The sequence below is a fragment of the Diorhabda carinulata genome, chromosome 3 (genome assembly GCF_026250575.1).
Source record: "Diorhabda carinulata isolate Delta chromosome 3, icDioCari1.1, whole genome shotgun sequence".
NCBI classification, from domain to species: domain Eukaryota; kingdom Metazoa; phylum Arthropoda; class Insecta; order Coleoptera; family Chrysomelidae; genus Diorhabda; species Diorhabda carinulata.
This window is the reverse complement of record NC_079462.1, coordinates 6,643,213-6,666,415: the sequence shown is the minus strand read 5'-3', so window position 1 is coordinate 6,666,415 and position 23,203 is coordinate 6,643,213. Positions and strand designations below refer to the sequence as shown.

Sequence of the window (23,203 nt, the reverse complement as noted above, 5' to 3'; positions counted from 1 at the left end):
ACGAGAAGGAAGGGATTTTCTCCATAATTATACAAAATTCTAGATCCCCAATGAAAAACCAAAAGAAGTCCACCAAAATTGACTAGCGGCGATTGAAGGAGGCTGTGACTTACAGAAACGGAAGAACCATTTGCGAGAAGAGCCTAGAACATGGTAAAGGTGATATTCTACGATACCATTGTTCAAATATTGATTTGCAGCTATCCACTCCGTCCTCAGTACCTAATGACCTAATGAATACGGTGCCCTGTTATTTTCGTATGAAAATAAAGTGCAGGAATGGGTTCAGATGCCGATTTAAATATTCAGTTTAGGCTATACATGAGTTCCAGGACGAACTTCCCTCTAAGGAGGGGATAATGCTACCAACTCGTCCATGTATACACCGTGAAGCCGATCCTGTTCGGTTACAATGGTCTAAAATTTGACGAGTCCGCCAATTCGTTTGATGTTTGTTTTCGCACATATATTTATAATAGCGGCGTTTTTGATATATTTTTTATGAACTGTGAAAACTTGCTTATTTGAATTAGAGCTTATGTTTAGAAAGGTTTTTGTATATTTTTATTCACTTTCCAGAATTCTAGAAATGTCTTTCTGTTATAAATTCGTGCTTGTTTAGCGGCTAGACTCAGTTTCTAATTAGAAGTCATAATGAATGGAACTAAATAGGAAATTGAACAGTAAATTAAATTAGAGAAGTAGTTATAAAAGTAATGAATAGTTGATTATTTAATTGATAAGTATTATTATGTGAGTAAGTCTAGGGTAAGTAAAAGAGTGTATAAATTCACCCTACCGTGTAGAAACATGTTGAATAAATTAGAAAATGAGAAAAAATGACAATATATTAATATTATATAATATTGAAACATTATTCCTTCTTATTTTGTAATATATTTCAGGAAGAATCTCTAATTCTCAAATCACTCATCCCAACAATGGCTCACCATATCAAATACCTTCTAGATTTTGAAAATGCTCATGTTTTCTATACCTTTTTTTGATTTTGTGTAGATTCCCCCTATTAATGAAGCAATAATATTTTCTGGACTCGAATCATTCTTCAATATGATAAGCATCTTGGATATCAAATTCAATGCAATCAAAAATTTAATTAAATGTACGTTTTAAATATTTTTCTTTTCATTATTTTGCCAATGAATATACTTAACAATTTCGTTGATTCATCCATTTTAATATTATGGTTAATATGTTTTTATGAATTAACATAATTTTTTGAACCATTTTTTCTGATGGAATAATAGACGATATATCTGATGAGAAATGATCAAGTTTGTTGGTGGTATTTCAAATGATTCTACTTACGGTTTGTTTGAGGATCATCAAACTGGTTACTGTAGTGATTGACATATTTTCCTAGAACAGAAACTACGTGTAAGGAAGATGTTGATACAATTCAATATGAGTTGAATACTAAGTATTATTTTGATAAACATTCGCAGTAAATATGAAAAATGTTCAAACATTTCAGCATCTTTGAAATGTTGATATGGCGACGACATATCAAATATCGTTCCAGAATGAGCGAAAAGATCAAACATTGACTTATGAGAAATGCACTCAATGATTGACAACTTATCCATTCTAATCTGACAAAAGGATTCTAATTACAGGTGAACAGGAAAGAAAACTGATTCAATGGTGATTCGTAGCTAAAATATTGACACAATTGAACATATTTTTCTCTGCCCTAATAGTAACAAAGTATGCATCTAATAATGGAAGGTACAATAGCAGAAGAGTCCATGACCAAACTAAAAAATATTATATTGATTTAGAATGTTGAGAGAATCCTTGACCAGTGAAGGAAGAAACTAATTCTTTCAAGATAAAATCGGGAGAAATAGAAAACCATAACTACAATGATTACATAAAATCACGTTGCCGAAAATTTACAATTTATAATAAGAGAGAAAAACCGGTCATTATGATGAAGACAAAAGTTTTGATTGGAGTTAAAGTCAGCATAAAAAAAGGCTGAGAAAAAGCAGTCTCGGCAAAAAGATCGAAGAAAAGGCTATCCTCAGACTTGTAAAACTGATGTAAAAGGCATCCAATTATTTGAGATGACAAAAGATCAAAAGGAATGAACAACCATCACTGGAATCGATACATATCACGTTGCTAGGAATCTACCACCGAATAAAAAGAGAAAGAAACCATTCATTTCTGGGTTTCAAAGGGTTCCGCCTACCTGTTTTAATACAGTTATTTGAACCTTACATTGTCAAAGGTCTTTTCAAAATCTATGGTATATGTGTAGATTTTTACATAAAATATGGTGCTCTTTGTATGAGTATTATCATCCAATATAACGACTTATATGATTGTCATTATCATTACACATACCTGACTTTAATACGAGTCAATGTATATGATAAGTGATGAAGTATTTTATAAATGTGATTATTCCCATTGCTAATTCAATAACCTCCGCATTCTTTAGCGTTACCATATCATACAATTTGAATTATGACGGCAAATTTCAATAAAAACACTACGAAATATGGTAATCAATTTACAAGAATTTAGACATAACTCGGAAACCGACATGAATGTGTAACTTCCTCCCATCTGCTTAGCGTGATAGGTTTCCTTCTGCCATTCCACCTCATGTCTGAAATAGATATTATTTTTGATGTTTATCACATATTTCCCTGAAAAAAACGGCTCTTATGTCGTATGAGTAATTCATATCACAAGGAACGTGAGAGGATTGATTTTTTAGGCAAATCAGACGAAAAATTCTTGGAAATCCTCCGCAAAATGCGGTTGATGTATTGTAAAAAAATTTTTTTAACAAGCAAATCGATTCAAAAAGAGCATGAAGCAGTAGAATACTATCCACGTGATGGATTCACGTTTGTACTGATACAAATGAAACTTTGCCATAGCTAATTATATCCAACCTGTGTCTGATAAGAAGCATTGTCTAATGAGTTCAATATCAGATCAAACACCGTCCGCAAAATGTTACAGGAAGATTTGCGTCAAGATTGTGCCAAAAGTTCTCACCTATGAATTAAAATAAAAGAGACTTGCAGTACTTGTTTTACTACAGTTTTGGAGCGTTAACAAAGGTTGGATGAGTCTAGTAATTACTGAGGAGGTAAAATATGGATATTTGATTACAACTCCGATATCCGCAAGAAAGCTAGCAGTGACCGTGCGTAAAAATAAAGTGAAATCTTCAACGTTTTACGATTTCGTTGTGAATACATACCTATCCAGTAACTTATCATGCAGGACGAACTAAGAAGCAACGAAACTTTTTTATTTTTCAAGAAGAATTCACACCACAACCGTGTTCGTAAACAGATTAACTTTAGACGATTACTTTGAATTGTGGGAGTACTGTGGAATCTCTATGTAGAGGGGAACTACTTATAAAAGTCGATGAAATATTTTTTTCTGAAATTAAACATGCTCGTTTTTTACTTCTAAATTTCTGAAACTCCTTGTATGTATCATCTAGTTTTATGAGGATCCCAGTAGATAGAATTTTAGCTTCTCTAACTCCTCTTAAGGAATTATATTCGCTTTTGTTTTGTTGGTGTTGAATTTCTTTACGATATTAAATATTCAACGTACATTTAAATTGAATTCAGCTTTCCTCATTGCAATAATTTCATTATGAAGTAACAATTTGGGTACAAATAATTCATTTAATTCATGATTCCACAAGTTGAAGGGAGCACCAAAGAAATTGTGTATCATTAAAGTCTTGATTACTTACCAACGTGAATGGCATGAAACTTTGTCAAAGATATTTGTGAGCAGAATATTTTATGAGACTCGTTCTATTTAAATAGATGGGGGTTTGTGAATACATTTTTGAAATTTTGTTCCCTAAATAACTGTTTAGAGAACATGAATATTATTTTCATTGATTGGTAATTTTACTTGTATATCTTATCACAATATTATCATGTTTGTCGGAGAAGAGTTACATATTTGTTTAGACAATGAATTTTGTTAAAAGAAGTCTACGTAGGATTAAATTCAGTAATTCACCAGAAATGATATTATAACGTTATAACGTTTAAGAATACGAAGAAACATACCAATCAGTCGAAACCAGATAAATATGTTTTTAAATCTAGTAGATAGTGATCATAGTAATAGAGTTAACACTGAAACATCGAAGAGTTTTCAGCAAAGGCCAGTATTCAATATCTCAACCATATATTTTACATGTTTTAACTCAGGTTAATTTAGATGGAGCCTTTAATTACTAAATAACCAAATATTCTATTCCTCATGAGAAAAGTTCCTTCAATATTCACCAAATAGCGCCAAAAACAACGATTTTGGGATTCAATTCTGTTGCTAATAACACACAACGCCTTCGCACCAAAAAGACAATACCTACTAGTAGGTTTGACTTCAAGCTAGTAGTTGGAATTATTGTGGCACAGTAATAGTTTTCCGTGAAATGATTCTTCATATTCATCTTATGAATGTTAAGAATTAAGGCCCCAAAATCAACCGACCGACGTACCGTTAATTAGGCAAATTGAGACCGTGGAAGATAAGTTTCAAAATATCCTTTGTTCATTTTCCGGGTCACAAAAATATATATGAAAAATTCTCTTCACCTCCTTTACTAAATAATTAAAATTTAAAAGGATCCGACGTTCACCTTCATCAACCCTCCTCAAATAGTTACAAGTACGTCTGCATAAAAACCTGAAAAAAAAAACGGAGAAACAAAAGAATCCGTTTTATTAGAATGTATTCTTCTGTATATAAAAACGACATTTGCCAATCTTAATCCGCACACAGTTTGTCAGTGAGAGAAGGGACATCTAGCGGTGTATCGCTCCTTCGCATTCCAATTATACTTTTTATCTTCCGCATGGATTGTAAGCTTTGTTCCCGTCATTCCATCAGTGACGACCTGCTACACTTACTATGATACGGCAAATATTCTCCCGGTTGTGGATATTGTACCGACAAACGGGAGTATTCTGACAATCTCTACAAAAGCTAGTCGGTTATTAAACGAGCTACAGAGCTGAAGAATGATTTTTACTTTGATCTATATTTATAAAAGAGAGCTGGGTTTTCAGTAAATTCTAGGTTATAAGTGAAAATCCTAAATATTTCAGTTTGATAGTACAATGTCGAAATATGAAACCGTAAAGAAATACAAAATATGAATTATGCATCCAAATCCATTGTCTATCTTTTAAATTGATGCTACTGCTATCAAAAAACAAATTCAAAAATTACTATGAATTATTGTTTATGCCTTTCATGATTTTGAAATAAGTACTTCTGAGTAGCCTTCTTCTAATTTTCGCAAAATTTTTCGTCTAAATTATATTTTTCGTTACCGTAGTAACCATTGAAAACCATCAACGTCACCTTCGACTAACATGAATTATGTAAAAACGAAATAATTCTCAAATACTCAATTTCAAGGATGTTTCAGCCTATTCCTAATGTTAATTGCTCTCTCAAGATTTTGTATAACCGATACAATAAATTTTTTTATCAAAGCAATACAAGAATTTGGACAAAAATGGATAAAATATTTCTTTAACTTCATGTATAAAACCAAGGTGATTGCTAATCATCAATAATAGGACTAACGAATACTAAAGTTAGGCACGGATTACATTGATTGTACTATTTTTCTATTATGTATTATAGAGGACGTGAACAACACAAAATGTTGTCTGAAATTATATGAATTTGATGTGATACTATGTAACTGTTGATTAAATAAAATGAGATATAATCAAGTTTGAACATACAAAAATATGTTACTTATTTAGGGCTATCCTTTAGACGGAATCCCGAACAAATATTCATATAACATATGGATGAAAATACTTTTGGTTCCGTTATTTCAAAATATATTTGAATAAGTCATTTCATCAAATTTCTGGATATTCGGCTTTAAGACATCCCTTCAAATTGCAAGGGCACCAGAGATAAGAAGAATCCAATCGTGACCCTTACACATAAAACTGTCTCTGAGGAAATGAAAAGTCTTGTTTTATTACATTTATTTTGTAATATCCGCAAGAATGGGTTATTTCCTAAAAAGGAAAAGAATAAAATAAAACTGTACTTTCAACCTAAAAATGGAAAAGTAATTACGTAGACTTGATTCATTATTATCATTTGAATTGAGTTTAAATTGCAGTTTGATCATAAATTGTTTTGAAACTACTTACCAAAAACATGGGAGGATGTATACAAGATATTTGTTATAGTAGAAGTACAAATTCTGCGAGTGTAATAATTGAAAAAGAACTACTTGGGTTACGCAAGATTTTGAAATCATTTATATAAGAAAGTTCGACAAAACGCAACGAAAATAAAATGTAGATAATGAAAAGTAATCAAGTTTCAGACGTGATAGATGTTACGTTTTTAGGAAGCTCTAGCCTATACATATTTACGTACGTTTCTGTTTTGAATTATGTACCAAATCACTGAATAAGTTGTGGCACACAAGCTTCAAAGGATTCTTGTCAATAATCGACATTTGACTCAGTCTTGATCCAGATATTGTAGTTAAAAAAAGGTACAATAACGGCTTCCGTTTACTATTTAATTTGCGAGAGCAAAAATTGGATTGCTGTTTGGAATAAAATGCTGTTAAAAAAAAATAAACAGGATAATAAGCGGTAATGGTTCAATAACTGCATTCCTAAATCAAATAGAAACACTTTGAATCAAATTTATCGACAGCTGATTGGACAATAGCCGGTAAAAGCCACACAAATCGACCAAAAACATTATATGGCAAGTAAATGACTCAGGGTAATCAGTTGGAGATTGTTGAAACATTAACAGTAAATTTCACATAACGTTATTGAATCGAAGGAGTATTGAAATGGCGGAGAAACTTCCTTAAATGCAGAAATAATCTTGCTGCTCCATCAAGATAGAGAACATTGTCCCAAATACATGAATTACGTGATAAAATTTGAAGATTTGTCGTCTCAATTGAGTGACAATCCAGCATGTGCTCGAGAGAACTAGCTATTGTTGCAACTAAAGAGGCTAGTGCAGGTGAGGCCATTTGTCTACAATGAACGAATGATACCGAGGTTGATTGTTTTTTTAAGCTTTCTAAAGAAAAGATGAATTAGAGGAGCGTATATATTTAACTCTTGAATGTTACTACGGTGATGTATAATTTTTTTCCAGTAGTGACGAAATGAAGTGGAGTTGTAGAAAGTGTAGAATTTTTACCGCTTATATCAAAGGATGAAAATTTTTTCTGCAAAATTAGATTTTGAAAATTTGAGAAAAAGGTGTATAGTTGATGTAGAAATATTAATCAGGAGTTCAATGTGTACAAATACATGGCAAATGAATTCAGGAAATCACGAAAAAAATATAGATATAGAGTATGGTGAAAAATAAACAAACTACCACTACCACCATTAACTTTCCTAGAGTCCTAGAGAAATATGAAGACAATAATTTGCTAATCAAAACGATGATTTTTTCAATTGTTAGTAATAGCCCAGGAGTGAATACTGTATTTAATATGAAAATATCAATGAATGCCAAAATTGTAGTTTGCTAAATGAGTTGATGGCCGCTAATTACACTTTCTTATAATGTAAATAGAAATCTGAAAAATTAACTTTGATTGTACCTCCAGCAATAAATGGAAATTACAAAATTTATTGCTTAAATTTGAGCAAAAAACTTGTGAATAAAAGTTAGACTCTCTACATTAGGTACAAGAGGTATTTCGAAAAAAATTTCCTTCAGAAAAGAGCAAATATCATCTTATATCCCTAATAAATTTGGTTAGATCACCTTTTATCACATAAGCTATTTCCAATGAGTTGAAGATTTTCAATCCATAAGATTTCACGATCATGGAGAGAAGATATGGCAAAACAGAAGGAATATTTTATAATATGTTTGAGACCAACAGTTTCCTTTCATATTTTGTAACAATCCATATTTTTGAAATTGACTCCGTATTTTATAGGCAACTTTTGTTTTTAATCACAATTCCAAGCGAAACGGTTGGGCTTTTATGTCACTCAAACAATGAATTTTAACGTTTTATCTTTCATCCATTTTGTTATTCAACCACAAATAACGTTAGTGTTTTCCAACCATTTTCACGCAACAACAAACACCTAGTAGGTGAATAAAATTGTATACCGTCAACGTTTAAATTAAGCCATAAATCCGATTTTGGTTACTACTGAAAAACAACCGTGAATTATGTAAAAAAAAGTTTGGTTTCATCCAATTTAGCGAAGTTTTTCCCTAATATTAACCTTTTAAAAAGCGATTTACCGGTAACGCGTTTTGCGTAAATTTTTCCATGTTATTCAGTTACACAGGCTGTGACATTTACAGCTTTCGCTTGCCCGAATGCATATGGCCTACAGCTATATATGTACATAATATAAGATTTTAACATATGCCTAATTTATATGCTCTTTCTTATAAAAATACTTCAAGATTCAACCTAGCTTTGATTTTGTGAATATGGCCTATATTCTAAGAGAATTAACGAGAAATGTAAAATTAATGAGGCAGAAAAATCTGTTTCCTTTCAGTTATAATAAAAAAAAAACCATTAATACTTGAAAATAGTTATTCATTCTAGGGAAATAAGTGGTAGATTTTAGCTTGAGTTTGTATAGTCTCCGCTGTGCAAAGTAGGGCAGAGTGGGGTCACTTCAAGGTACTTTTGAAGAAATCATTTTGAAAAGTTGACCTCAAATCAGTCGATTGTTTATTAGACAATTGTGATAAAAAACTCAAACAAATCCGTTGTTTACTATACTAAATTTACCTCATAAGAAAAACAGTCATGAGGCTTATGAGACTCCACAGACAGGATTTTTTAAGCTACCCACTAGAGCTACTGGGTTGTTTCACACACTCTCTCATTAAAACAAATGAAACATAGAAAAAAAAACATAACAACATATTTGAGATTCCTCATAGGAACAAAAACAAACATAAATGAATTTCGTATCGATAAAAAAACTTAAGATACACTGACACCAGAAGTGCACTCATAATGATCTCAATATTGGGAACAAGTTTTTAGTTTATGCATTTACAGCATATTACAAACTTGTCAAAAAATCAGATTTAACTATGGAAATTCAAGTACATTCCTGGAACTGTATCAGACTAGAAAAAAATTCTTTAGCTGCTATCATTTCACACTGTTTCATAACTGTTGGAACATAAGTTACGTCGATATTCTATATTCTAGAATCTAGGAATTGATACTTGTCCATAACTGTAACTTGTTATGAAACAAACCTGTTTATTTTATTATCTTTTGCAATTTTCCGAATGATCGAACCTTTAAGGACTTGTACAGCATTTTTTATAAATTCTCCAGTGATATTAGCATGTTCCAGCTTTTTTGTAAGTCCACATCTCAAAATTAAAACAATACTAATACAGGAACGATCAAGCGTAGCTTGACTAAATATTAATATTTATTTGAACGCAGTTCATTTGACCCTAAATGTTTGTCTCCAATAACCCCTTTCCCAAATTTCATAATATGTTGAATAATTTACAATTCTTTGAAAATAATCTACTTATGTAATTTAAATATAACCGTATGATGATATTCGTGGTTTTAAAACCAAATTTCAACTGCAAGAGGCGTGTCTCTAGATCACTAGACTCCGGGGCTCAACAGATCCCGCTCTGCTCTACATATTTGATTGGAATTTTACTTCACATTTTGTGTAATAAGAGTTGGCTGATGTGGTAAGCTGAATGTAATAAGACAGTCCTAAACTATTGAGTTTCCACAATCCACAAGTTTGTTTCTAAAAGTTTCCAAAATCATTTGTCATGGAATCAAATACCGATAAACACTATTATTTGCAATATTGTCTCATATTTTCATGGATTCACAATATCCTTTCGCTAGTTGCAGAACATTGAATATTCAACGTCATACTCGAAATACAAAATTTTACTGTAGCTTTGAAAGTTATCAATTTCCACATCGAATAGTTGGAGTAGTGAAAATTGAAATTATTATACATATACCGACTTGTCCGTGATGAAGTGATAACCACAACCACGGGCGCAGAATTTCAATTGACTTCATTCCGATAAGGCCATTATTTCATGTTAATTGCTTCTCCTGAAGTTCACTTAAACTGAGCTTCACAAGCTTTGATCTTTTGAAATATTTCAAACTGAATTTGAAACCGAAATATAACATTTTAAATCTATGATATACGTGCTTATTTATTTTCAAAGAAATTATAAGATTATAAACAGCTCAACACTTGGAGAATTTAAATAATGACATGTGGCAACGTTGTAACCGCAACAATTGACTGAACACAATTCGGTCAATAAAGTTCAAGCGGTTTCAAAGATAATTCCATTTTCCATATTGTACTGAATACAAAATGCACGACACATACACCCAGATTAATCAGACGTCAATTAATCAAACGAATATTTTTTGTGTTAATCTTTTCGTATTCCAACGATAACAAATTTAATCTCCCTCAATATTAACATTGACAGCGCAATCAATACGATTAAAATTCAATTTTTAGATGGTGACATTTATATCGATATTTTTTGTTTGTTTTGTTTACACGTTTGTGTACATTCTGGATTCGTTGAGCTTAGGGTTGTTTTGGACAACGATGACAGAAGCTCAGGTAGATATTGTTTTCCTCATATTCTTTATCAAACAATTCGTGTTCTTTTCGTTTGTTATTCTATTTATGTTTATGCACGTCTTTCGTTACGGAATTCAAAATGTAATTACCGCTTTATTTGCTTTTTATGCAGTAAATGTTTTATTTGAAGTCCTATTTCTTCATAAGACTTTTGGAAATTATGAATTTCAGTCCATTTATTTGAAATGAAATGGATAAGAAATAGTGGACCACATGGGAGAATGTAGGAATATTTGGGGAATGTGAACATTAAATGAAGAAAGTGATGATTGTGTTTTAAATTCACATATGTTAAGTTAATATAAATGTATAACCCTTCTCTATTCCTACAAATATTCATTCGAAGCTTCCATTGTTCACAACAATACAGTTTGATCCAAATCTCTGTCTTTCCAATGTACATTTCCCAAAATATTCATATTAATACATTAGAAATGCTCCATTAATTCACTTTTCCATATGCTCTCTAGTAGACAAGGAAGTTGTATAAATATCATTTTTAATAACTCCCCATCAAAAAACTGAGTTGGAATTTCCGGAACCGTTGGTCGAATTCTTGTACTACTACTATACCAACATTCAAAAAGGCAGTCTCTGGAGGTGATAACTTGGTTATAGAAACGTGAGTGTAATTGTGAGTGGTGGTGTAGTGGTAGTGTGAACTGTGTGATTACTATTCATAAAAAGAAATCAAGACGGAAGACCGAGCTGGCCATTGAGTTGAGCCCCCTCTTCAGATCCATTAATATTCGAATATCACACTTCTCGCTGGATATAAAACGGAATTTTCCTAATAAAATTGGCAGGTCTTATGAATGAATTCGGTTTTCAATGTTCACTTTATTTATCAAGCGACAAAAAAATCTTCAATATTCATATATATTCATATGATATAGTCTATCATTTTCTATGATTTTATCTCAGCGTTTAGCAAGCATTTTAAGACATCATAAAACCATTCTTTGAGATAAAGGCAAAAAGTTGTAGTAGTGCATTTTCAATCTGATTTGGATTCAAACTTTCCCACACACAAGAATATCGCCATGGATCTGAATAAATAATAATCTGACGGTGTGAGAACCAGACTGAATAGTGAAAGTGGGTAGGAGTTCAATATATACGCGGTATATTGTTCAGCATTGCCTTGTTTTAAGAAAGTACCGCTTTTACTTAACTAAACCTGGATAAGTCTCCAATGAAACCTCACACATTTGCATCAGTTGTTCATTTTATACCATCTGGAATGATTTAGTTACTGATTTCCATGTTCGAGTTGTTGATATGAATCGATTTGTCATTGAAGGTGACAATGCTTTTAACAAAATGATAATCTTTCGTGTAGTGCAAGGAACTCTTTACACACTTAGTGGACGTTTTGTTCAAATCTAGGTAAATTCGTGTGAAAATATTCGACAACTTTCATAGATTTAACCTAATGATTATAAGTGACGATGTATGGTATTTTTAGACGGTCCAAGGTAATCCAATAATCGGCGATTGTTGCTACAAGGTTGGTTTTCCACTGCTTTCCTTGTACCTCCAATATCTCCAATTATTTAAACATATAAAAATGTGCTGTTTTGATATATTTATCACACTTGTATGATATTCATCAATAATTTCATTTACCCCAGTTAAGACTGTTTTTACTTCGTTTTTTTTTCGTATATCACTTCACTAGTGCGATTGAAACATTCCATTAGTTTTTCAAATGCTCTTTTCTTGGAACTATTGTGGTATGGAAATCTTTAAAGACACACTTTAAACAAACAATTTCTGTTACAATCACATAAATCATGTACACCACTTCTTGAATTGAAAAATTCACACTTTTCATCTGAAATGTTTTTTACTTTATTGGAGAATATTGTAAAATCGGTTGACATTTATTACTAGTTTCACGAAAAATATAAATAACTGATGTTCATTCCAAATTTTGTCAATGCTCACTTAGAAAATGTTTTAGATTCATATTATTTATGTTTCACAATAAATATCACGAAATGAATCTGTCAATAAACTTCTGGTAAAGGGAATACTTAACCAAATTTGAAGTAGCATCAACTAAGATTTTATTCATGCTATCACTTGTGACTTGAAATACTGAAAGTTGTCGATTATTCTAATAATGTGCACAAATGGTAACATTACCTGTTTTGACAAGGTTAGGTAAGCCCTAATTTTGTTAAATTATGAGATTTGTTTATTCTATTTCGAAAGGTATGTATTTGATTCTAATTCGCTTTCGAACCTCCTGTAGATTTTTAAATTCATCTTCAAAAATCTGGAAGTTTGAGAACTGGACTTAAGAACTGAAAGTCTACCTATCCACCTCCCAGGAAAACATCCACACATGTTGCTTAATTCTTGTTTCATCTCCAGTTTGTGAAGAAATTTGAATTTCTAAACAAGTTCACTCAAAGAAACCAGACTTTATTTCCAAAATGAATCAACTCTTTATTGTGTTTGCTATTAAACATTGTTACGGTTCGTGGATTATTTGAAATCAAGAGTAAAAAATCCTTTCAACGACACATTTCTCAAATCCCTTCCGTTGTTTTATTCCAGAAAGTCACAAACGAGCCACTGCTACACATGAAATATTTTACATAAATAATACATTTTCATACAGCCGCTTTCAAATTTACGTACAACACGAATATCTGAAGAAAATCTAGTTTGTAACAAAATTTTCTAGAATTAATTGCGGAAAATGTCGGGTACAGAATATATGGTGAATTTTATTTCAAAACATCCTTTAGGCATATGTTTGGAAACTATATATGGAACGGATTTTAGTGGATTGATTTTTCTTTTATAAGTAATTTATTGTCTACTATTAAATTGGAGTGGTATCTTAGAATTAATGATAAAGTTATGAAATGTTAGTATACGTACAGAATAGAATAGAAATAATAGTGAAAGTAAAATAGGAAGGGAATATGTTTCCTCAATGGGATCGAGCGCCATTATTCTCAAATTTGTCAATAATATCATCCAGATGAGTTACTGAGGGAGATTAAAAAAAATATTGATATAACTTGCAATCTCGATATATGGGGGTTACCTGAAATATTTCCGAACTCAGCCTGAAGATGACAGATTTTTCTGGAAATGGAAAGCTGAATTCAAACACGGCCGTATTAACTTGACTGACGAAAAGCGTACAGGAGGACAAAAAATTGCGATATAATCGAAAAAGGTCACCAAATAGTATTGCACGATCTTCAGATTAAAGTTCAAAAAATAAAAAAGACTATCGTTGTATTAGAAAAATGCATTTGCAATATACTGACCGCAGACAGATGCATGAGAAAGCAATCCGCGCCAAAAGCGCATTCGAATGAACATCCGAGCCCTTATTGACGAATTTTAAGCAGATTTTTGCATTGATTGGTGGATCTACAGTTAGATCCACCTCTTCACATCTCAAATGAAAAAAAAGTCAATACAGTGGATATCAAAAGACGGACTTATTCCAAAAAAGATGATGACGGTTTCATTGGCCGGAAAAGTGATGACGACCGTTTTGGAGATTTTGTTTATCAACTATATTCAAGTAGAATGGCAACATGAGATTTGTGTGCAGGGGCGTTGTCCTACAAAAAACTGAAGCAAGAAATTTTCCAGCAGATTTTTAGACACAAAACTTCTAAGGTCTTGGAGAACCAGAGTGTCGCCATTCCATCGATTGTTGCTTTGTTTCTGGATCGTAAAATTGTACCCAAGCCCCATTCATAGTAACAATTTGGTTAAAGATGTCTACATAGTTTTGAAATGCTTCTACCCTTGCACGCCTTTGATAAAGTTCAATCTTCAATAGAAAATTTACCTCTTTTGAAGCTTGCAGTCCAATTTTTCACGGTCACATACGAAGGACATTGCTCACCAAGGGTATCAAGCATATCTTCGTAAATCTGCTCATCTCTTAACCCTCTTAAATACAGGTACTTGATCTTGGTTCGATACCCTAATTTTTCGATTTTCACAATTTTGGTGGACATCTTTTTTCTTTTAATTTATTGCGTAACTCTGGTTTACTTTTTTGACGTCAAACTTTACACTTACACTTCTAATAAGTTATTGTTAGTTGCTATGGTAACACAATAATTTGTTTATGCATGGAACTGGTCTAGGCTAACTAGATATCAATACATTTTCATACAATATATCCGCAATATAACAAAATTTAAGTTTTCACTTGATTGAAATAGAAACCTGCTTACAAGAAATCTTGAAACAGTGTACAAAATTTATTCATGCGCTCATGGAATTTCTTTGCTTTAGGTAAGTATCGGCTTGATCGAGTCCGAACCGGAATGATGAACTTATTTTAGAAGTACTATGAAGCGTCTAACATTTCAGAGTATTCGTAGTATCGTATGGCGATGGCTTTAGAAGTTTCAACATGTTCAAAATACCGCTATATTAGGGATTACCTTCACACTTGTTGATAGAGTGATCAATTAGTGCCAACCATGCTAACCTAGAAGGTGTGAAATTTCAAGATAATAAAATAAAGTTAATACATTAAAAATGAACCAATGATATCGATGAAATTGAGTAATATAATATTTATCATTATAATTTCCTTAATTCTGAGAATATATTAATCAATTCACGTTTACAAATAAAAAATATGGGAAAATTGTCTTCTAAATTAATGGAATGGACTGATATTTCTCACAAATTAATGTAGATGGTCAGATCAACTTATTTTATAGAACAGAACAATGTTTTGGAGTTTTCATTTTTTGCTTCCTGTAATAACATTATTATTTGTTTTTTTTTTCATACATTTAAAAGTTCTTTAGCGTAGAATATATTCTTTTTGCTGCATTTTGTAAGAAATTGGACAATTAGTTTTCGACTTTTATTATTAAAATCATGGAGGCGGATTTTTTATTACTAATATTCAGTTAAATAGATCGTGAACAATTAGTAACCGTCCTAACCTACAATTAGTTAAAAAGCTTTGACAGTTTCATATGATTATCGAAGTCCTTCTTTGTTTCTAGGTACCTGCAAAGTTTTTTTATAGATTATCTCATCACTAATCTATTCCATTATTATATTTGATATAACATTGTGTTGTCACAATTTTTTTGTGTATTCAAGAAATTCAAGAAGATACAATAAAAAAACTAGCATATGTCTTGACGAGCCTTTTCTAATGCGAAGATCTCCTACACAACTCATCTTAAGTCTATTGGCAGTTTCTCTACAGTCTTCTGTCGTCTCTTTGTTGCGTCACGAGACTCCAGCCATTACTTCCAGGTAATGCATTTCGCTTCTCTAATCTATCGTGTTTTGTACTGTTGCAATTGAAATGGCTTCGTATATTATCTGGTTAGAAACATACCAAGAAGCATCGACAATTGCTTACAGAATCTTAGATTATGCTCTTTGTGTGCTCTAACAGCTGGCAATTTACTGGCACAGCCCCACAGCTTTATGCCGTAAGTTCAAATTGAAATGATGACTGTATTGTACAATAAGATTTCATTTCTAACGATATTTTTTATTTTCTGCATAGAAATCAATTCGATTATCTCATTTCAAATATTAGATTATTGTGTTAATTATGGTGTTAATATTTATTGAGGGACATTTTTGGAGTTTACCCATTGTGTTCCGCTAAAGTGAACTGAAAGTATTTTCAAATAACTATAGCAGAAAGAGGTGTAGATGATATTGCCGGAACATCTAACAAACACGTGCTTGCAAGGTACGTTATAATTCATGTATTATATGTATGAGCATGTGCTATTTGTATTCAATAAATATTTTAATAATTATCGATGTAGTTCATATAAATATATATTTGAAAACAACACATAAAATTAGATAATCGACCCAATATGAATTATCGAGCGCATCTACATAAAATAGAAAATTTCTAACCTAACAAAAATTTATTTTTTTGTCGATGTCTATAAATTCTTCCACGTTATTTTATAAATAATTTTTAAATATTAACAACTGTAGTTAATAATTCGATAATATTATCAGAAAAATCGACAATATTTTTTAATTATAATAATGTTTTTATATAATTTTCTTTCGAAAAGTTATTTTTTACCTTATTTAAATAATTTTCATGTACTATTTATTATTGTATGTAAAATATTTAGTGACATAATTATCTTTTTATAACCATTTTTGTTAATTATTAAGATAATATTATATTTTAAATAAAAAATTACTTATAATAATTTAAAAAAAATGTTTATAAAAACCTTTTTTTATTAATTTTCTTAAAGTCGGTTAAAATTTTTATAATTATGCATTTATAAATTTTCTATTTTTTTTTATATTTTTTGACTAGGAAAAAATCCAAACCTCCAAAAACTCCAGCCGAGAGACAGCGAGCTTACAGATTAAAAAACAATTAATGAAGGTAGCCCAAAATATTCTGGCAATCAACCAATCTTTTTTAAGTTAAATAAACTCTTTTTGCGTCTGGTTAGACGATCGAACTTAAGGAGTAAACTCCAGTCGTGCGTCGGAGCTGACACACACAATTTTTTCCTTTTCTTAGTGGAAAACTTATGTGTTGCGATTTGCTCTCGTTAATATTTACTCTCCACTTTTTGAGCCATCTTTTTAGTTCGAATAAAAGTTTTTGTAGATTTACGGATGGTACTATAGGATCTTCGTGGGTCGAGGAAATAACAGTCTCGTTATGATGTAGTTACACACTGGGAGCTCGGCGGTGAATTATAGATTTAATGGGTTTGAATTGTGACATTTTATCTGTTCGAAAAAGTCTGTTTCGTAAATATGTTTCAGTAAGTTGTAGAAGGGACTCCTTTTGATTTTAAATAGCAAGCCGTCGTGCCAAACCTCATCAAATACTTTACTTATATCTAAATAACTCCTGAGCAACCTTTTTTCTAGGGCTTCATTCATTTATCTCATGCTCAATGATAAAAACTAAATTGGTGTTGTTGAATTATATCGACGTTGGGATTAATTCGTTGCAATAACAATTTTTCAAAACGTTTAGATATATTGGGTAACAAGCTCATTGGTTTATACATAGATAAGTATTGTTTGAGATATAATGAATATTTTTGGCCAGTAGTGCAGTATTAAGCTCGTTTTAAGTGTACAGGTTAGTATCACGATCCCTTTTTTGTGCAGTTCTCTCAACATTTTCGCCATTATCATAATATTCTTGGAGATTTCTTGATATTTAGAAGAGAAATTATTGGTTACTCTCATTTTATTTGGACGCATCAGCCTTACGTTTGTCGTTTATCTATATTTATTTATTCAGTCCATTTTCTTTAGTCTAATCATCGATTTTGACCCTGATTGCTGTATGTGTATTTATCCCCTCACAAATTTTTTGGATATTTATTTCATTACTACTTTGGTATTAGTTTTATTATGACATTCAATATTTTTGTATTGATTCGTGATGTTCAATCTTTTTCCAGAAAATTATCAAATTCATTCCTTGTTTAAATATACACTAATATCGTAAACACATGAATATCCATAAACAATCCCTGTTATAATGCTGGGTATGCGGAACTGAAATTTCATATTCATATGTACATAGTCCGAAATGAACTTGTGATCCCACTTTATCTCCCAAACTACGACCTCTTGGAGTTCTGTTCTGTAAAAACATTGCCTGTTTTAACCAAGTAACATATCATATATTCAAAAACGTAAATAAAGCATAAAAGCCTCTCATTTTCCATAAAAATATATGCCCGTCATGACCTCATGCTCTTTTAGTATGTATACTCAGTCCCAAAATCTGAATAAGAATGATGCTTTTCTGTTTGTTAAATTATGTTTTCTTTATACAAAGCTGGAGATTTGGTTTTCATAGGAATAAATGGAACGTCACTAGATTGAAAACTTAAGTACAGCTTTTATATTGTTGAACGTGACTCCACTTTAAACTATATAAAATTCTGGTCATTTCTCTATCCCTATTTGCTGCATTCCTTCCCTGTATCGGAGAACATATTTCAAAATCTAAATGGGAAAAAATGAGTATAGCCATAACTAAAAAATGTCAGTCGAACCATTTTCATGACTATTCATATTCATAGAGGTAATTCCACGTTTGTAGAACAACTGGAATTTTAAAGTGTAGTGAATAAGAGAGGGAATATAAATACAGAATATGTCATTCCTCGGAAACAAAATAGTTCTTTGAAAGTATATAACAGTAAAATTCATTAGAATATCAACTATAAAATCATATTAAAAATTTCACAGACCAATCTTGAGCATCTTGAGTGAATTGGATAATTACACGAACAAAATCCAATCACTTTTAACACAAATGTCATACAATGTTTTTTGTATAACTCCCATTTTTGATACTGAAATAATTTGGAATGGCATTGAACTAAACTAAACGCATTTTGATATTCATATGATCACAAGATTGTTGTAAATGGCAAACGTTCCAAGCTCTGTGGTAGTTAACAAATGCTTTATTCCAATGAATTTAAATTGCGTTCTTGTCTAAAGTTTGATTTGCTGTTCCTGTGGATATTGCAGAGTCTGTAAGAAGAGCAACTTTGGAACTCATACCTAAAAATCAGCTAATCAGTACGATATTGCATTTACGAATTTCCTGGCCCAGTGTAAATAGAGAAATTTTGAATGATCAACAAGCGCCCTTGTGAGAAATGGTGCACAATATTTCAAGATAAAGGCATATTTAAACGGAAAATCGGAGGATATCGTCTCAAAAAATAAAAAATTATTACACATTAACAAGTTGCAAAGTTTATAAACGAGACACCAGATAAGAAATACTTCATGGTTGAGGTTGCAGCTATTTCCGAATTATTTGGATTCATTAGGTGCGAAGAATTACGTAAATATACACAATACTGATAATACTCTATTCTATTCATTCTAAATATTTCCCAACTTTAAACCGTATTTCAAAGTTTCCCAGCTTTAACTATTATTCCTTCCCTCTGGGTTGTACTTCGATAATGTCTTCTGTAGTCTGCAATTATGCTTGCCGTGTATCTGTTTGAGATGTTTAAGATATACGTTGATCTCCTCCTACCTAATCTCTTCATGCTGCTTAACATTGCAAAAGAACTGTCAACTATAATAAATTCATAAAATACAATATTAAAGTCCAAAGAGGAAATTTCAGGTATATATTTACTCTCTGAAGAATATTACTCTGTACTTGAATTCAAAAGAGGTCCCAGAAGTACCTAGCCTGACCTGGAGATGGCGGTGATTGTTTGAAAAATACCACTGTTTTAGAAAGTACACAATCTATACAGCATATGTTCGAAGACGTCACGTTAGGCCGCTATCAATATTGAACGCTTCCAGTGAATTTATATCCATGCAAACAATTCATCATTATGTGATACAATACTTCAATTTAGAAGACATTAGACCAACCAATATAAAAACTGAACTAGATTCTACTCTAAGTGAGACTGCTTCTTCGTTATCAACAGTAAAATATTGGTTAGCAGAGTTTAAACGAGGCTGTTCGACCTACGAAGACCAGCATCGCAGTGGTCGACCAAATGAGGTGACGACTCTGGAAATGTTGAAGAATTCTCACAAAGCGGTATTGGATGATCGTCAAATTTTCAGATCGCGAGCTAGCAGATATTGTAGCCATTTAAAAAAGGGCAGTACATCACATATTAACTAAAAATTTGGACTTGAAGAAGGCTTTGTGCAAGGTGGTGCCACGTTTGCTCACAAAAGAACAAAAACAGCGTCGTCAAGATGTTTTCATCAAGTGTTTAGCAACGTTTCATAACCACAGATGAAATGTGGGTCCAAAACAAAAGAACAATAAAAACCATGGACTGAAAGGAGAAAACCGGCTCCAAAGAAGGCAAAGACCGTTTCATTTGCAGGCAAAGTCATGGCGTTGGTTTTTAGAGATAAGTGTGGGATGATTTTCATTGACTATCTCGAAAAAGGGAGAACTATTTATGGCGAGTATAATGCGAACTTATTGCAACGTTTGACTGAATAAATGAAGCAAAAATAGCATTTGGCTAGAGAAAATGTTGTTTCTTCAAGATAATGCACCAGCTCACACATCCGTTATTGCAATGGCCAAATTGAATGAATTAAAGTTTTAATTGCCACCAAATTCACCATATTCGCCAAATTCGGCCCCTTCAAATTATTTTCCGATCCTAGACTAAAAATAATGGCTATGCGATCAAGGATTTTCCAACAATGAAAATGTGCTGTCGGCAATTGATGATCATTTTGAGGAGCTTCACGATATTTTTCTCAAAGATTTTCTCGTTTCCCTTGTTGGGCAAGGTACTTCTGAGAGCATCCTCGTACCACACAATTTGAGGTCCTTGTAAAGAGGATTGCATACAGCTATATACGTGGAACTTCTTTCGAATAATGTTTATGCCTCACATCCACATTACGTATAAGTTCACGGAAAACAAGTATTTTCTTTAAATAAATAGTTATCCAGTGTTTGGATAATTAGCAACTTTCATCATTTTTTATCAACTCAAATCCTTTTGGCCGAATGATGATTATACTTTCTTAGCTTACTAATATAAAGTCCACTTCTAAAATTAGTCCTAATTTCTTAGCATATTGTTAGAATTCCAACGTGTCACTGCTCAATTCCAATTTTTTATTTTGTTGCAATCAGAGACCCTACGTTCTTCGAAATTTAGTTTAGAACTTTTATCGTTTAATAAGTAGTGATGAAAATTTATTACTTCCAATAGAATACAATTCTTATCTAAACTTGCTGACTAAGATTATTCCAATGACAAACTCAAAGTAATTATTTACTAATATGCTTAATTCAAACGTGGTTGTATGGACATTGATTAAATGCCACGCGCTGATCGACAAAAAAGGTTATCATATCGGGAAACATTCTGAAAATCCATAGAATCGTGTCCACGAGCACTAGCGACAGAAATTTCATCCAGAATTACACGTCAAATTACAATTAGCTGTCGGTTAAATCAACAGCAGTCGATGAACTTCACTCAAAATAGATTAAAACGTAATATAGAGTTGACAACGTGAAGACATCCGTATTTTTAGTTGCGAAAGTCATTTTAGTAATCGGTCACCTTAACAAACGACAATGTTTATAATTAAATTAATTATGTGAATGGATACAAATATTCGGAAATTAAAATATTGAATTGAGAGATATTGAAAAATTATCACTTTTCTTGACCCAACATACATCACATCACACAACTTTCTAATTTACTTTTTCTTTTTATTCATTAGTAAGTTATCAAAACATTATACAGTATGAAAAATTTAGACTATTTCTTTTTTTTGTGCCATTATAAAAGCAATGATTATGTCTCTCGAGAATGTTGTGATTAAGCAAAGGCAGACAGCTGTAGATAACTGTTTCTACGGGAATAAAGAAGTCGCGAACCTGACAGTTACTAACAGTACTTAAAAATAAAGAGAAAACTTTGCTTTGTTTAAAAAAATCTTTCAAATTTAATGTATAGTTATTTTTATGTTGATACTAAAAAAGAATATTGAGAAGGAAAATAATATACGATTTGAATTTGATGCCGTTTTTTATTTATTTCCCCTTCATTCATTGGGGATATTATGTTTTATAGTTAGTATACGGAACTTTCATTACTATGAGATGAACTACTCGAATAAAGTTTTCTTCTTGGTACAAGGATAAATTTCAGAAACTTACAATAATATTGCTATTTTGTGAAGACCAGAAACTTTCTTTCATAGGAGCTAACATTTTGAATTCAATATAAAAAGTTCACTTCCCAAAAGTTCATTAACAGCTTCACAACATATGATATTGTATGAAATAAAAGATCAACTGGAATATCTGAATCAGAAAAGAATAAATTGTGTCGACATATTCAAGAGATAATTTTTAGTGAACGTTAGCAGCTTTATCAACGAGTTCAAAGAGACTCCAGTTTCCAGCAAAATACTAAAGCATAATATGCAGCCAGCATATGCTTCCTAACCTAACCTCTTTCTGTTACTACTAAGGCAAATGCTCCACCGACTTAACAACATAATCCCACCTATATCAGGTTTTGCAACATCCACTCGATGCTCACAACGTCAATTTATCGAATTCCTTACTTTGGAAAAGTGCAAATCTGTGGAATCGAGTACCAAGCTACGTAATTCTCAAACATTACAACTTATAAAATCAATATATACAGATATCTTCACACGAGAGGCACTACACGAATCACTCAAATGTAGAAGGGTTCACCATCTTTTGGTTGCTTCTTACTCAAGAATGCGACAATTTATGATGTTTAGATGAAGTATTCTTTCCTCCTCTTCATTATCCTTACCACTGTCTTCTCCGTTTCTTCCATGATATGTGCGTTCTTCATACTGTTTAAATCAGTAGAACGGCTAATTTTTACACCAATACATTTTTAAATTATCTAAAAGTGAATTTTTGTGTTATCAGTGACACTATAAATTATTTTTGTATATATTTTCAACTATGTTCCTGACAT

The 23,203-nt window shown here is 31.8% G+C and overlaps 1 protein-coding gene across 3 annotated transcripts in view; it reads right to left on the bottom strand.

Annotated features, from left to right (window-relative positions):
* Positions 1 to 23,203, bottom strand: part of LOC130891204 (nephrin-like) — a 732,788-nt gene that overhangs the window by 449,515 nt on the left and 260,070 nt on the right. For all 3 annotated transcript variants that reach the window (XM_057795810.1, XM_057795809.1, XM_057795811.1), the window contains exon 2: positions 1,330 to 1,380. In XM_057795810.1, the coding sequence (XP_057651793.1) occupies positions 1,330 to 1,380 (51 nt within the window). The remainder of the gene's footprint in view (positions 1 to 1,329; positions 1,381 to 23,203) is intronic.